Source organism: Acanthochromis polyacanthus, chromosome 20 (assembly GCF_021347895.1).
Source record: "Acanthochromis polyacanthus isolate Apoly-LR-REF ecotype Palm Island chromosome 20, KAUST_Apoly_ChrSc, whole genome shotgun sequence".
Taxonomy (NCBI): Eukaryota; Metazoa; Chordata; class Actinopteri; family Pomacentridae; genus Acanthochromis; species Acanthochromis polyacanthus.
In genome coordinates this window covers 12,578,838-12,597,014 of record NC_067132.1, presented here as the reverse complement: position 1 = coordinate 12,597,014, position 18,177 = coordinate 12,578,838, and the positions used below count along the sequence as shown (strand labels likewise).

At 41.2% G+C, this 18,177-nt stretch overlaps 1 protein-coding gene across 1 annotated transcript in view; it reads left to right on the top strand.

Annotated features, from left to right (window-relative positions):
- The first annotated feature begins 9,431 nt into the window (after positions 1 to 9,431).
- LOC110970356 (guanine nucleotide exchange factor VAV3) overlaps positions 9,432 to 18,177 on the top strand; it is a 111,336-nt gene continuing 102,590 nt past the window's right edge. Inside the window, 1 exon segment of the mRNA XM_022220626.2 lies at positions 9,432 to 9,863. Coding sequence (XP_022076318.2) covers positions 9,657 to 9,863 — 207 coding nt within the window. The 5' untranslated portion in view covers positions 9,432 to 9,656.

Below are 18,177 nucleotides of genomic sequence, written 5' to 3'. Positions count from 1 at the left end.
TCAATCTCTAGAGCTAATTTCTCTGTATGTGAGGAGAATTTTTTATAAACTCACTCATTTGTTTGAATGCTTAAATTAAGGGTGCAGCCACTTTGAGAGACGGTTGGGTGCCTTCATAAGACAGCTCTTCGTCTATTTCAGTTAAACACTCCACCTCTCTGCCCTCTTCTGCATTAACCAGGAGTTAGATGGAATGAAGAAACGGCTGTAATCAGCTCACTGATCTTCAAAACTGTCTTCAGGAAATCTATTGGTGATGTCATAGGTGATTGGCTCATCTTTATATACACACAATCAACAGTTTCAGCCCTAAAATAAAAAGTGAAAGTTAAGTCAAAAGAAGGCAAACACAGGTCTAACTGTGTTATTCTATTGATTTGACTCAGCTAGTGTTTCTGCACAATTGAATAAAAATGCTGTTGCAGATGCTGTTTGAAGCTAAAGACAAAAGATCTACTCAGCAGGATTTTGAGCCTCTCTACAGGCCTAACACTGGGAGTCACACTCCTCACTGCTGAGCTTACATAGTGTCTATCTGCAAGTGATCCCATGTGCTTGAACTTAAGACAGTTTTAATAAAACTATTAATGTTTTTTTTAAATTCCTAAAAGGGGTGAACACTTTATTTATAGGTTAATTTGCACTTAACGAACTCAACTTCAACACCAGAGGGCAAATTAATATATGCTGAAATGACTTTCATAGACTCTCTTTGTCATTTTGATTTGTCATGCTCTCTCTCTCTCCATATATCTTCCACTCCATTGCCTCCACCCTGACAGTTCCCCAGCTGATCCTCTCCACTGCTGCAACTCTGATGAAACCCTGCAAGGCCTGGCCCCTCGCCACTTATCCCAGGCCTCTCATGGGTATCCCAGACCATCGATTTCTCCTCTGGCCTTCTAAAACAGCAAAAATAGAGCGCTACGGCTGGGGTCAGACAATCAATAGCAGTTAGAAAACAATGAACAAAAGCTGCTATGGTTGCCTTCAGAGTAACCTCTAGGTTATGTTCACAGATACTGAAGGTATTAGCTGTAAAAAGCCCACCATGCAAATGCATTCACTGAAATTTGCCATCAGGTACTGATGCATTAAATAATTCAAAATATTAAATTTTCACTAGCACATGGAAAGAAATGCACAGGGAAACAGACTTCAAAGAGGTGCTTAGTGAAAATACATGACATTGCAATTTGTGTAAATACATTAAGTCAGGTACAGCTGAGAGATAAAACTTCATAAGACAAATCTGCAGGGAATGGAGAGCGTTTCCTTTCTCCGGCAACGAGATAACATGCCCTTCACAGAGCGGATGAAAGAGCTGCACAAATAGATCAGACGCTGTCACCAGATCAAGTGACACAATGAGCTGGGTAAAGCTCTATAAATTACAGCCTGGCAGAGCTGCAAGACGGTATTGGTGGAGTGTGGACAATGTGGCAATGCCCACATGTTCATGGGGCGGCTCAGCTTCGGGGGCTTTGGTCATCTGGTAGGACAGTGGGGAGTGGAGGGGATGCCACTCTGTTATTTGATGCCAAAACTTGCAAAATAACAATGTGTAATTGAAGGCCATGGATGCTGACCTGAACACAATGCTGAGGTGCATTTGGGGCTTGCAGAGGCAGATATGACCGTAACCAGCAAGAGAAACGAACAAAGCTCTTAAGCACAACAGGGCTTCATGGTAAATGCTAAGCAGTGACAGCTGGAGGAATGGCTACCTAAGTGAGCAAAAAAAATAAAATAAGACTAAAAAATCTAAATAATGATAATAATAATAAATATACCCAAATATAGAAAAAATTAGCATGAATTCTATCATTTTTTTCTTTTTTTCTATATTTGTTGCATATTATTTTCTTTTTTGCTCATTTTCTTTTACACACACACACACACACACACACACACACACACACACACACACACGCACACATATATAATAGAAAATAATATTTAAAAAATAAAACTGATGTATTTCTGTAACAGTGGGTTTTACAGAGATTTGTCAAAAATTAATTATATATTAAAAAGTAATTCTGAACTTTTTTAAATTTATTTTTGGTTCTGTTATGCTCCTTGTCCATTAACTGCATGGAGAAGAGGGACATTTTAACATGGGGGTTTAAGGGAACTGACTCACTTTTCAGTCAGCCTCAAGTGGCCGTTCTAGGAACTGCAGTTTATGGTACTTAACTAATGGTGTCATTTTCAACCACAGACATTGACCCACCATCCATCCATCCATCCATTCTCTATACACCGCTGTATCCTCTCGGGCGAAGGCAGGGGACATCCTGGACAGGTCGCCAGTCTGTCACAGGGCTACATATACAGACAAACAATCACACTCACATTCACACCTACGGGCAATTTAGAGTTATCAATTAACCTCAGCATATTTTTGGACTGTGGGAGGAAGCCGGAGTGTCCGGAGAAAACCCAAGCATGCACAGGGAGAACATGCAAACTCCATGCAGAAAGAGCCCAGACCCACCCCGGGATTTGAACCGGGGATCTTCTTGCGGCAAGGCGAAAGTGCTAACCACTTTACCACTGTGCAGCCCCCACATTGGCACACAGTTAAATGAAATTCTTTCAAATTGTTTTTAGGGTAATTTTTGTGTAAATGCATGTATTTCACGTGTGATGGGAAATGAATGTGCACATTGCGAACTTTTGGCAAGCAGGTGACCTGAAGCTGCGCTCTATCTAGTTGTTGCTTCAAACTGGATTCTCTTTGTGCCCAATACACAACATTTGATTGCAGAATAGTGGTCTATTTTTTGTTATTATTTCTGTTTTTCTGATTTGGTTGAATAATTGTTGTTGCTACATATCTCCTCCTCACCCACTATGATTCTTGCTCCTTTCAGTAGCTTGTTAGTTCACTGGTCCTGCAGCAGGACATTCCCATTTCTGAACTGGCATTGCAATGAAAAAAATCTGGGAAACAGGTGACACACAGTCTCACAAAAGAAGCAGCACTGATAGACAGCACAAAATTATTTAAAGCTGCTGTCCGGAGTTTGAATCGCAGCGTCTCCCAAAACGCTGTTGGTCCCACCGTCCCTCCCTCTGATTTCGCCCCTTTATTTGTGCACGCGCGCAGTACATGAGAGAAGTGCCCGGAGTGCTGCAGCATATGGCCTGTTTTGCTGTTTTCCCCTCTTCTGCATTTAGTACATTTAGTAAATAATAAAGGAATTACGTTAGAATGCTGTATTGAGTCTAATTTGTCCTAATACCAAAATAACATGAATCTGCTAGGACGAACGAGTAAAGTTTCAACATGTGATTACACTCGTGTATCCCTCTCGATGACGTTGTTTATCAAACTTAGTGCATTTACGCGTGTATATGTGTTAGATTGTTTATTTATTTCTATCTAGAGTTCAGAATTGCATGACTCCTCTGACGAAGAGTATGTCCCAGACGCCCCAACACCTTCCTCCAGAGGTCGGGCATCTAAATGAAGCCGTCAGGCGGGCTATGGAGGCCGTGGTCGGGGAGCGATGCGAGCACCCCGAGCCAAAGAACGTCCTGCAGTCTCTTGGTCTGACAAGCCGTGGGATTGGTAACTTTTCTGGAAGTTGCTGAGCCCTGATGCTCTCTCCTCCACAAGCAAAACAAATGTGCACGTGGTTGCGTAGTGCGTAGCTCGCCCACCTCTGCATGGGCTTGCTTGCTGTGCGCGTAACCGTTGATTGACAGCATGACAAAGCTGAAGCTCGAACTTGATTGGTCGGCAGCAACCGGCGCTTTTTGGAATAACATGGGGGTCTATGAGAGGAAGGCGGAGCTCAGGAATAAATTTTCATATCGCGTTATACTAACTTTATATTATAGTATCGAACTAGACTAACACATTTAAGCTTTGTTAAAAAATGATACATAAATTGAAAACAAACGGAAACTCCGGACAGCAGCTTTAATGTCACAAAAGAGGCTGTGAAATTGTGGCACGCCGATATTTCCAGAGGTGTTCTTATTGCAAGACTTGTCTATAGCAGTGTATGAATAATGTTTGCTAAACCTAAACAAGCAAAAAAAAGATGCAAGACCACATGCAACTCAAACTCCAGTCTCCAGGTTTTGTGTATCCATCATAACCAGGTCTGTTTAATAATAGGAAGTTGCTAGAGGTACGGACCCGTACCTCTAGCCTGTGGCCTACGGATACGGCACTTTCCATTTGCGAATCAGATACGCGAGATCTGGTCACGTGACCCCCGGTAGACGCTAGAGGTACGGACCCGGAGCATCGGTACTACAGGTACGGACCCTAAACCTAACCCTAACATTAACCCTAACCCTAACCTTTGCTTACCTTTCAACATTTTGCAGAGGTTAGCAGATTCTTGACTCGCGAGACTCGCGTACGGGTCTGTATAATGGAAAGTGCCGTATCCGTAGGCTACAGGCTACGGGTACAGGTCCGTATCTGTAGACACTACCTTAATAATATATCAGTAATCAGCTGTCCTAATGTAACTAGACCTGGTATCTGGAGAGAATGTGCAGATTGAAGCTTGTAAAACACTCTGAAAACACACATAAATGGAAGTAGGCCAAAAATACATACACATCTGGTACGTGCCTGTAGGCTCCTTATAATCACTTAAATACTGTTTATTGTGTGACATTTTTGATTTAGTCTTCCTTCTGCCTTATGCCATAATTTCTTTGTCTTCAACCACGCAAACAACATTATAGTTTGCATTTGATTGTTGACTTTAATTATGTGCTGTGACAGTGGCGAAGAAACCCTGGCAGCCGCATCACGTCTGCCATATGTGCCCAGAAATAATCATGCTGTTACTTGGAAGTTCATGTGGTTAGTCATTACCTTTCATTTCTGGTCATCTTCCAGGTGAAATAACCCAGAAATAGGCAAATCAGTCATCTGTGCATTGATGGAAAATTGAAGACAGTAACATCCTGTTTTCATGCAAATGCAGTGGTGCTAGAAAAAAAAACAAAAAACAGCATGAACTCTTCGGATCACTGGGTTTTGGCAGCACATGTTAGTGCAATTTGAACTGAACAATTAAAGCAAGTCTTGTGTGATAAAGGCTGAAAATGCACTGTACAGCCTTAATTCCAACATACGAACCATGCAGTGTGTTTATGTGTGTGTGTTCTCCCCGAGTCGCTGTGCAGCATTAATCAGAGGAATGCTGATAATTGCCAGGATGCAGGGCTGTCCAGTTTGGGAGAGGAAGTTGAAATAGAAGAAGGGTGCTGAGCAGTTCGCCAGCATCCGGCCACTGCAGCCACCTCTCCTGTCATCTGTGCAATGCCAGCCATGGCATCCAGTGTTCAGCCTGTGGAAGACAAAGCTGGATGCTCACAGCTGAACCGCAACCAACCTCCGTTTTTCATTAGTCTTTATCTCAGTGCAATGTAGATCAGTGGAAGAGGAGACATTCGTGCTGGCGTTCCCACTCCGACATTCATCTAAATCCTCTGCACAAATATGGAGAGCAGAGGTGGAGATGAGGAACTGAGATGGGGAGAGAGAGCGAAGAATTGAGGATCACAGAAGTGTTTACAACGGCAAAATGCTGGAGACTAATCTTCACCGCATTGTTTGCACAGGCCCATGTGTTCAGTCATTGTATGTAAATGCACTCAGCAGAGCACACAGTCTGCACAGAGCTTTATTTCTTTCATCCAGGTTCTTCCTCTTCGTGTCTGGAGATCTTATTGGAAATGAAATTAATCTGGAAGGTGCGCAGGTCTTCTCTTCTAATCTCCCATCGCTGCCGTGCATACTGTAAGAGCAGCCTCGCTGTTAATGTGATTACCAGCACTTTCTTCTTAGAGGGTTGCATTCATTTTCACATATTAGATGTCTCACATTCCTGTCTCCGTCATTCAATCCACACATTTCTGCATTAAAGGCAGAGCTCTCTATCTTTATCACATCCTCCTGCAGCAGTATATTGTTTTGCTATTAACTTTTTCACGTGTTTATTCTCCTCAAACAATAATTTTGCAGCTTGTTGCTTTTCGTTCTAACAGTACAACAGGGATCAATAAAAGCTTGCATCAGTCTAATTGGTTTTGCAGGTGCCCTCTGCTGCTTCACATTCATCCCCGGATGCTGCTTACTTGACTCTTATTTTGTAGCTCCAGTTTGTCAGTTTAATTGCCTTGCTCAGGAGCAACTTAATAACGACAGAGTATTACACATTCACAGCCAGATTGTGTGTTTATAGGCACAAGCTACAGTGCTACGTGATAATCTAGCATGTGCTAACGATGAAAAGGCTGCTTACACATTCTGTAATACCCCGCATCATTTCCATTTCCATTACCGAGCAATTTAAAACATTTAATTTGATGCCTATAAGTCAAACCAGAGCAGTCAGCACACAGCGCAATCTGAGGACACTTTCTTCATTTTAGTCACATACAGGCAATAAAAGATAAACCCAGCTTCAGTTAGACCATATATTGGCTCAGTCATGCCAATCAAGCTCTCAGTGGCGTGATAAGCAGGTTCATGCATTTGCAAAATGAATGAGCAAGAAATGTTAATGCTTCCCATTTATAAGAAATAGTACGCCTTTACACGTGTCTGTCTCTTTCTTGAGGTGGTGTGAAAAAAACATTTACCTCATATCATAAAAGCAGATTTGTTTACTATTATTGCATTATGAATAATTGATTTATTCACTTTTTGTTGGACTTTTTCATACTGGACAAAATTCTAAATGTCCATCCATTTATCCATTATCTATACACCACTTAATCGTCATTAGGGTTGTAGGGGGCGAGAGTCTATCCCAGCTGACTTAGGGTGAAGGCAGGAGACACTCTGGACAGGTCACAAGTCTATCACAGGGCTACATATAGAGACAAACAATCACACTCACATCTACAGGCAATTTAGAATCACTAGTTAATCTCAGCATGTTTTTGAACTGTGGGAGGAAACCGGAGTACCTGAAGAAAACCTGCGCATGCACAGGGAAAACACGTAGACTCCATGCAGAAAGATCCCAGGAAGGCTGGGACATGACCTGGGATCTTCTTGCTGCAAGGCGACAGTGCTAACCACCAAGCTACTGGGCAGCCCAACTCTAACTCTCACATTTGTATTTGTATATGTCTATGATGCCATGTTAGTATGACGATACTAAAAACAGAAGTAGTTATGCTTCCATTTTCCAAAACAGGAAACAGTGCAGGTAGTAGATTGAAACTGGAAATGATTTTAATGGACACACTATCAAATCAAATCAGTAAATCAAATTCTAAAGGTACAGCAGGAACAGAATCACAGCTGTTATTTAGTAATTACCTTTTTAACCTTCTTTATACAGCTACACATAAGGCATTGTTACGGTGTCTCTGTGTTGGTTTCACCTTGTGGATTAAACTCTTAAAAACAAATATTTACATGTTAAAATTACATATTTTAAAGTAGTTTTTTTAAACTTTATTTTTCTTATTTTTACGACAAACATGGCTAAATGTACATAGCAAACAACATGGTCAGGGAGTCACAACTTAGATAAGAAAATAACACATACACTCGTTCTCATCTGTCTACCTATACGCATTTTCACACAGTATAGATGTATCTGTATGTGCACCTGCACAGGCAAGTTTAAGCAGATAGCATCTTTGAAGTTACTGAGCTAAGAAAAGGGTCCTTTTGTAGCCTGAGGTTATAGGTGATCTGCTCGATATGAGATAACTGATTGACAATATTTATAAAAGTATCCACAGAAGGGCCGTGTTTTCAAAGCCAGCACCTTGTGACAGCATTCTTGCTGGCTGCCATAAAGATCATTAATAAATATACACCATTCTTGCTTAGATCTCCTGGGGGAAGTCTGAGGTATAGTGTTCGGAAGGACCTATTAACCTCAAAGCCTGGTACCTTGGAGATCGGTTTGGACACTTCCTCCCAAAAACAGCTTGGTAAGTGGACAAGATCAGACTATATGTATTCTACCGCTCCTCCAGCATTTCAGTGGGGTCCTCATTTGTCTGGATTTTTGTTTATTTTAGGGTTATGAAATAGCAAGGAATGCTTTTCCAGCAGAAGTCTCTTCAATTTAGTGAGTTTGTGGAGGAGATTAGCTTTTCTCATATTGTATTCCACATTTCCTTTGTTATTTCTATGTCATTTTTATTTTTTAAATTACAGTTATCCCCTTGTTCCTTAAAATGGTTTAGGCCTTGATTACACTCCCTTGTGGATGCACACAAACAGCTGCAGACACCCACAGACACATACTGTAGTTGTTGCTGTTACACTGCTTCTGTAGTCCGCAGGAGTCTACATAGAACTTCTAACATTAGGCTTCGATATAACTCTACACTGCTGTTTCCTCTAGAACGTATGGATTCATGAACTACCTACCTCTCTTCAAGCACCTCTCCACAGTGCTGCACCTCGAGCACACCAGCTCCCCTACACCTCTGCTCAAACACTGTAAAACCACTCTACGCATTGGAGTAAATCAGTCATACATGTTCGAACGGGAAACCAAACCTGAAGATGGATAATGAAACAGAAAGGTCCATCCTGCAACCTGACAAGCTTGGTTCCTTAGGTTGTAGGAAACAGTAAAAGTCTGAATTTTGACACTGTCATCAGGTTCAAGGTGGAATTGCCCAACCGTAGCAGTGACTGTCTATTTAGCTCACGCTGTGTCTAACAGCATATAGAAAAAACACCATATGGTCATGTTAACAAGGTAAAGCATTTGATTTACACCGGAGGGGGTCTTTAACTCCGACATACCTCTTGAGGATGAAGTGTGTCTTCAGCATTTTAAGCACAAGTTGACAGTTTTGCACTTTTTCCTCCCCAAACTGGCAATTCACTCATGAAACTGACAATGGTATGATCTCTTGGTGCATCACTGAATAAGCAAGTTGTGGTAATATAAAATACAAAGCAACTATACACAAATGTAAGGTGTTAGTTTAATGAGTGTAGTTACATTTGTTTATGTAATATATTGACAGAGAAGCATTGGTTATAGGGTCTTCAACCCACTTTATGATATGAAATGAGGGTGCAATAAGAGATTCAGAAGCTTTATGAATCATAAACCATGACCACAGCCAGCTTAAATATCAATATATTTAACAGAAAGTGACATATAATAGGGATGAAAGAGGATCTGTATGTCAGAGAGATAAACTCATTTGGCTTGTTTAATAATTTCTAGACCTGCCCTATCATTATAGCTACTTTCTGTCCAAGCAGCAGGATTTGCATAGTTAATGGCTGCGAGAGTTAAATAAGATGGTAATTTTATTACAGTCCATGTTGCTTTCTGTTTCACTAAATGTTAAGTGAGGTTATTCCGTGTACTGTCATTTCATACACTAGCATGGGAGGCAAGCGGAAGAGGTGAGGAACTGGGTGAGGGGGAGGGAAGAGAGACAGAGAGAGAGAGGAAGAGTGCAGGGTGCGCTCCATCCACAGCCTCACTACACCGGACTGTCATCCTCTGAGCGGCCGCCTGCATCTCCAGCTGCTCTCCGCAGAGCTCCACTGCCGTTTCACCGGGTTTTACGCTTCACGGATGTAGCATGGATCCCGTTTAAGGGCACCACCAAACCGACAGCAGTTTCGTTTCTTAAATTCTCTCAAAGCTCGTTCGGCTCAAGTCAGAATAATGATGGAGTACTGGAGGCAGTGCGCGCTGTGGCTGATCAACTGCAAGGTGCTTCCAGCGAGCCACCGGGTTACATGGGAGTCCGCTCAGGTGTTCGACTTGGCGCAGACCCTCCGGGATGGAGTCCTGCTGTGCCACCTGCTCAACAACCTGCGGCCCCAGTCCATCAACCTGAAGGAGATCAACCTCCGACCTCAAATGTCACAGGTAAGAAACGGTCTCTCCAGCGCCTGTGCCTCACTGCATCGCCAAACTTACAGCCCCGATGGTGAGAGCGCTGCCAGACTCGGTGAAAGTTACGCCGGTTTAAAGCCTCCCTCGTCCTAGGCAGCGGTTGCATTCCTTGTAGAATACAGCTGAATTGTATCTTAATTGAAACCTCTTAATATAAGATTCGGCTTAATATAATCCACATATTATGAAATACTTTCAGGAAAAATTCTACTTTTTAAATCTTGGTAACGGCGCTCGCTACCGCCCCCGCTGTGTACTAGTCGGTGACGGAAACAGTACAAATACGAAGTCAACGAATCATATTAGTTGAAACTGTGTTCATTCCAGTCTTTACTTGTGTGCGAAATGTACGCCGAAGGAAACGCGGGCTCGTTTCCATCATAGGGCACTCAGAATTGTTGTGTCATTACACGAATACTTCGACAATTCGCTACAGGACACAAAATTACAGAAAAAAATAAACAGAGTTTGGTGGGTATTTACTATGGGCGGATTTAGCGCTGTGTAAAAGTTAATCTCTGAGAGAAAATGACAAAATTCGGACTTTTTCTGATTTTTTTACTTGAATTAGTTGCATAAGTTACTTATAGTGACTATTAGACTGTTTTAGTACACAGTAAATAGTGCGTACAGACCTCTGGCTATCTGCCCTCTGTGGGTGATGTATATACTGGTGGATAAGCCTTAAGTGGTGACTGGGCTTTGTTGTGGACTGCACTAATGACATAAATCGGTTTACTTTAAAAGATTTACCATATAGACAAAATATAAGGTGTTTTTTAAATTCAGAAATTGAGCAAATAAGGCATTTATTTGGATTGTTTGGTAATAGGAGTTATTATGATCCTTTGTGTTTTGTGGTTTGCTCTTTGATAGATAGATAGATAGATAGATAGATAGATAGATAGATAGATAGATAGATAGATAGATAGATAGATATCTGTGGCCACGTGGCTCCTGTTTGTCAGATACCATCTGTCTCAGTAACAGGACAGCCTAAGCCAGCGCCAGATTAATATTCACCTTCATAACACAGTGAATCTGGCTGTCTGGCCTGCTGACAGCACACAGTGAGGTAGACACTCACCTACAGAGTCTGCAGATCTACTGTTGGAGCATTAGACTGTACCACACACAGACTACAGTATATTACCTTTAATGGATGCCCATCTAATGCAAACTAGAGGATTAGGTATGAATATGAGCACCATGATGTACTGACCATATAATGGAGAGCAGGATTATGCCTGTTTCCTGGAAAAAGAAGCACTCAGAGTCACGGTGACACAGTCAATATAATATGCATTTACTGTTCGTTCACAATCGAATTGGGTATCCGCTGTTCGATTTGAGCGCACAGGTCAAGTGGACAATTTAAAAAAGCATATAGGATTTTAATGTCATTAAGCGGAATGAAAGTCAGCTGTGTAAGGATCCGTTTACCCAGAGATTTCAGTGAAAACTAGATTGGGGCTGTAAGAGGAGAATGTTGGTCCATTTGCTGCTAGAACCAATATCATTGCTAATTCAGAGACAACAATAGTTCAGAGTTTTCTGTCCACTGTGGCACACTGACATACAACAGAATCCCATGCGTAGAGGGTTGATGAACCATACTTACACTCAGCACCTGGTCTAGCCTGGCCTGGCCCAGACTGGGTTATTTATAGGCAGACTTTGTTTTATGCATGGCTGAGTGGCTTACTCACACCACACCAGTGATGAAGCTACATTTAGAGGCATATTAGCATCAGTAGTAGGCAGGATCCCACACATTTACAAAATGCACTTGCAAGTTCATGTGTATGTCAGCAGACACTGCGCAAAAGTACTGCTTTTGCTCATGATACCTTGTTACTGCAGTGTCTTAAAACTGTTTTTTGGAGCTGAAGGTTTTGAGGTGGTGCCTGATCAACCAGCGTTTTTGAATCGGTCATTTGTTTTTTGCAAAGAAGCAAAGTGCATAAATTGTTGTTGACCAAAGGATCTCTAAAGATACAATCCCACCAAACAATGCATATTACAGCAATTATGGGCTGCTTAAATGCTCATTTCCTGTTCAGATGAGTGGTAAAACATTGTTACATTGCGAGGATCACTCTGAATATTGTACATTTGTTCTGAAACTTAACTCGTACTTTAGATGTGTGTCAGTAGATCACGACAGCTTTCCCTTTCACACACATTCACACTCTGTGCTGCTGGATACAAGCTCCCTGATGTGCACATCGCTACTAGAGAAATGGGCGTCGGGACCCCCCCAGCAACTTTGCTCCCTCTGTCTCCTCCAAGTTAAATTTACATAACTGAGGGTGGAGTTGCTTCCCTTTCGCCCTGCATAATTCATGAGGACCGTGGCAGCTACTTTATCATTGGCCAATAATAACACATGGGACACCGCTGTGGCCTCACCCGTGGGACCTATGAGATGGAGAGACAAAGGCGCTGAAAGGACAGAGCTACAAAGAGTCTGTTTTGCCTCCATAGAGGCATCTCAGAGGACATAAAGGGACCTGCAGGGATAACCCGCTGTGCTGGGGTTGGCTGCGTAATTAAAGTACAATGCATCAGAAGCTCTGGAGAGTTCACATGTGTGGTGTTGGCATGAGGACGGGCTGCTTCTCGTTCTGCAACATTAATTGTGTTTGGATGATTTGTATGGGCTGGAGGGAGCCAGTTATGTTGAGAAATGGATCATGCGAGGGCAACAAAGAGACTGAAAACTACTTACATGCTGTAAAATGATGAGGTGAAGTAGGTGTGATCCATCTATTTACTGAAGAAATGACCTGATCTGTGCTGTAGCCTTCTCTCAAGCAGAAGATGAAGAATGATGGCAGTGCTATGAGCAAATATTGGATGATTTGACTGTGTGTGTTTGCAAGGTTTTCTATGACAATTTAAAACAAAGAACTTAGATTTTCAGTTATGGGCTTAGGATCAGCAACATTTTCACCCTCTTTGATGGGAGTTTTACAGGGCGGTAATGAACTAATTACACAGTCTAGACACAGCCCGACCGCAGCAAATGCAGCATTTTGCTTTCCTACCAGAGAAAACACCACATAATCAGCAGTTGTGTTTGGTCTTGCACAGTGGAAATCAAGGGTTTAGCTTGAAGAGGAACTATGGATCGCTTGTCATGGTGCAACGAGCAGACCATGCGGTCGAACATGCAGTCTTTTTACCCGTCTGTGTCTTGAAATGTTTGGTTTAGTATTCTGCTGAATCTGTTTCTGTTAATAAAACTGAAAATGTCTTCTAAACCATGCTTGGTTAAGTTGGTGGTTGTGGCATTCAGCTGCTTGTACGGGTATTTTTTCTGTTCAAATGCGGCTATAAAGTGTACTAAAAACAAACTAATGTGACAGGATGCCTATTGGGGCAAAGGGCAGCCAGCGAGTCACATAAACAGCTCCATAAATGCATAAAAACAAACTTGTTGGGGGGTTTCAAAGTATATAATTATACAATTTGATTGAAATTGAAATCTTAAGTCTGCCCCGGCGCCCCTAACTTGTTAAGCCTACTGTTGCCTTGTTTTCCGTGAAACAGGATTATGGGCTGTGGATTGAGAGTGAGAACATAGTTGCGAACCGACCAGCTGCTGAGAGCCTCTCGCACAGACCAGCCAAGAGCCTCGACATGCACAGGAAATCAGGAAACGGAATAGAGGAAGGAAGTGAAACTAAACATGCCCTCGATCGAGCTCAGACCAATGCAGTGTAGATGTCAGACGCAATGAAGAGAAAAGCCGCTTCTCTCTTTGCGCAGCCAAAAAACCGCCCCACTTTGCTCTTCACAGAGTCGGCTTCAAAGATTTCAAGGCCTGTTCTTCATTTGTGAAAAGTGAAAGTGAGAGAAAGACATGCTGTGAGTAAGAGTCGGGTCTAATTTTAACGAGGATCAAACGGCTACACATCAGAACACAGAAAAACAAGATTCCCAACCAACAAATAGGTGCCATGAAGGCTTTATTGACTCATTTATGAATTAGTTATCCATTTATACCATAGTGATGCAAAACTCTGTAGTATCAGGCTACATATAACAAGCCCTAGAAGTGAAAATCTGTCAAAAGATTCAACATTTTTTGATACCCAGTAAATTAAACTCCACTTTTTGACAGGTAAGCAGCCAGCGTGACATTCCAGCTGACCAGACTTTGACTCTTGAAGACCTTGACAGCTGTATTACATTTGTACTCACAGCATACTTGGAGAACACTATAATACATTATACATGGCACATATGTATATTTTATAAAACTGAGACCAAAGTTCTGTGATGTTAAACAAAGGAGAGAAAAGCCAGTTTCACACAGTGAGCACTCCATGCAGCAGGCTTCAAAGGCTCCGAGGCTCGCTCTTCACTCGCTGAGACTAAAGTTAGATAGAGGTAGTGTGGAAGAATGAGGCACACAGAATGTCTTAATTTTATTTTTGGTAAAGCAGTTCATATAGTTTGAGGAAACAGGAGCTTGTGAGTCTGTTTGATAATGTAAAGTAAAATGTCCCAAATGTGAACATGTAAATTTAGTTTGAGAACTTTGGGGTTCACATCAGGTTTTACAGTGTAATTACAGAGGAATAAAGCTGATTGGTGGATTGTTACTGAAATGGAAATACATGATAGTTGATAATAGATCAGAGGGGTGAACCACATAAAGCAATGCGGTTAAAGTGAATAATAATACTTGTTCATCACAGATTCATATCGCAGACTGTACACTATAGATGAATCAAAATAAGAATGTCAACAAAAGTACAACTTTATTGTAACGAAGAAAGAAACTGTAACGAGCCAGATAAAAGAGACTCACCAATAATATAATTTATGTTTTGACCAAAACATTAACAGGAGCTGAAATTCAGTTTGTTGCTTCCAGTTGTTTGTAGGAGTCTTTCCTCTAAACTTATTAAATACCAGCAGCATCAGACAGGAGTGGGAACAACTGCAGTAACTTTGTCAATTGCTTATAATTATAAATAGTCCTTGACACGGAGACAGAATCTATCGGAATCTAACAGAAGTTCACACTACGTACTTTCTTCACTGCAGTTAATCAGCTGCAGTGAAATTATTTGTTAGATCGCGGTTGTCCTCAGGTTGAGTTCTGAACTTCATCACAGTAGCCGGAATAGTATCCATCCATTATCTAAACACCATTTAACCTCATTAGGGTTGCGGGGGGACTGGAGTCTATCCCAGCTGACTTAGGGAGAGTGCATGGGACACCCTGGACATGCTACCAGTCTATCACAGAGTTCACACCTACGGACATTTTAGAATCATCAGTTAAACTCAGTATGTTTTTGGACTGTGAGAGGAAGCTGGAAAACCCGGGGAAAACCCATGCATGCACAGGGAAAACATGCAAACTCCATGCATAAAGATCCCAGACCCAGGCCGCGATCTTTCTAGCTGCTTGTAGCTGCAAGGTGACAGTGCTAACCACGGAACCACTATGCAGCCCCGGCCTGAACAGTAGTGGTTAGAAAATCATCACACATTGACAAAACCACACTTTGTTTTTTGGACACTTTGATAAACTGCTGTCAGATTTAGTCCTTTGTTTATCAGTGGATTATTATGTATTACACATCACTTGATTTACTGTCCAGTCTTGAATGTTTGACAAACATCGTGGATGTACTGAGGCTCTCTCTGTCCTGTGGTAGTTTTATCTAAACAAAGCCTTGACTGGCGTTAATCTACAAGTGACATGTATATGACACTTTAGCATATTAATACAATGTTCTGTATCCAGTGTCTGAAAAGGGGCTCATTTTTACCTTATAAACGTGTTTTTAATGGATTGTAATGCGGCAAGACGATTCATTCAATGTAGGTGTCTAAAGAAATGCTTTGATTACATCACAGTGCGAAAAACGGATCTGTTCTAACTCCAACTTTTAGATGCATACCACCAACTTCTGAAAAGATTTATGCAGTAGTTGCTCTGTGTGTTTGGTTTCAGTGCTGAATTGTTGATGTTACACCACATGCATTGCAAATTGTCACTGTTGATTTACTGTTCATGGTCTTGGAATGGTCTCTTGTCCACTTACTCATTCAGCCTCTATAGAGTGTTTAAAGAACACTCACTAGGGGACAAGGCCATGCTGTAGATACTTGAATGTAACACTGCTACATAGTTATGTATCATGTATTCATAATTCTATCATTTCCACAAGAGACACCAGTACATGTGCACCACATTTGATGATACAAACAACACAAAGTTGCTACTTCTGGCTATGTTATAATTGACACAACATTGAAATACAAATTTAAAACACAAATCTGTGCACATGTAGCTTCAAATACAACATATGTTTCCTTTATTGTATCATATACACAAGCACGAAGATGACAGCAGTTGTTAATTATTGTGAATTGCTACCCATTCAAAGCAGTCAAGTACATTAAAAGAACAATTTCAAGTCCCACAGTTGCTACAGCAGATATTTCACAAGTGAGCTACTGAATAGCATCTCTCTACCATATTTACAGTTCAAACTGAGCAACTAAAGTCTCACGTATGCTTCCTGTAGGTGTTTTAATAATAACTGCTGCTGCTGAGGAGGAGGAGGAGGAGGAGACAAGCTACGGTAGATTTTAGATGTCTGAGAAGTGTTATGCTCACCCCAAAGGGTAAAAAATTGACATTAGCAATCAGCTAACGTTTCTTCTTCTTGCAACAGAGAGACAGGCTGCGGTGTGTGATGCTGTAAGTCAGCTGATGTGGTGAACAGCTTCTGTTGCTGCGCTACAGTTTGGTGTGCCTCGTGATGGTTTTGTAGTTAAACATATAGTGCATGAAACAGAGTAGATATTACAGTGGGTCCTGATTATGATTACTCGGCGGAGTTATGTGAAGTTAAGCATTGGTTTGTTTGTCTGTCATCAGTCCGTTAGCAATATTATTCAAAAACGAACTAACGGATTTGGATGAAATTTTCAGGGAAGGTTGGAAATGACACAAGGACCAAGTGATTAGATTTTAGCAGTGATGCGGCTTATAGTCTGGATTCACGAATTTGTTAAAGATTTCTGTATCATTGCAAGATAGCAGCACAGCATCACTGTAACTATGACAACAAGTGAACACTATGCCAGCTGTCTGTCAACAATCACATGATTACCGTCCTGCTATAAATCGACCGCTGTGGACTTATCAAGACTTATCAATGATACGAGGAACAATTGATTAAATTGTGGGGGTGTTTCCGAGTCCCATCATTTCCTGCCTCCCACTACAAATTTAGGTAACATGATTCGGTATCCGTACACAACGAACACGTTTAACATACAAATGTGTTCTGCACAACGTCATTTTGTTTGTGGGTACATTGATATTAAATGGCCTTTTTCTATGTTGTTGTGATTTCTGATTATCAATAACTAATTTAAAAAAAATGCTGAATTTCTTTTAAAAAAATGCTGCATTTCTGACAAGGCCATATGGGGGAATGAACAGCCTTGGCAGAGTACTGCGCTCTCTGAGTGCTTTTCTTTTTTTCCAATGTGTACATTGGCTGCTGTCGTTTTTAATTTCCTGAGATTAGATATGATGAATTATAAGTGCAGTGAGAATGGACCTTTACCCCTTGATATCAGTAGTTAGTTCTTTATAATAAGAGCTGTAAGTAGAACTTCCAGTCAACTTCAGCTCGTTAACTGCACTGATTTTATTGCTATTATCTGCACTTTTCCTGGCATGACAAATAACAAGGTTGCCAATAAAAGAGAGAGTATTAGATATACAGTGCATAGTCATGCACGTAATTCTTGTGTTGCACAGCTATTATGTTACACAGCTGATATGTGAAATCTTCTTAATGTATTCTACTCTACAGCTTTTTAACTCTTTGACACATGTCCGAATGAAGTCTGTAAAGCGTTCTACGTACGATTAAACTTTTTGATTTCATTTGTAGCCCAGAAGACACTTTCCAATTTAGCTATTTTCCTTTAAGAAATCCCATATCATAAAATTGTTAAACATTCCCACACTAAAACATACATTTGATGCTGCTCAGCCTCCTTTCTAGTCCCTTATCTTGTGTAGAAACTGTCTTTTGATTTGTTTGTATGAGAACAATAACAATTAATGGTGATATTTCATTGACTTAGTGCAATTCTCATCTATATTTAATACATGCTCACACCTTTAACCTACTAAATCTGCATATTAATATTGCACATGCTACAAATTGCGTGCTATTAGTATGCAGTATGCTCGTGAGTACCATGATGACTACCCCTGAGTTGCTGGAGCTTG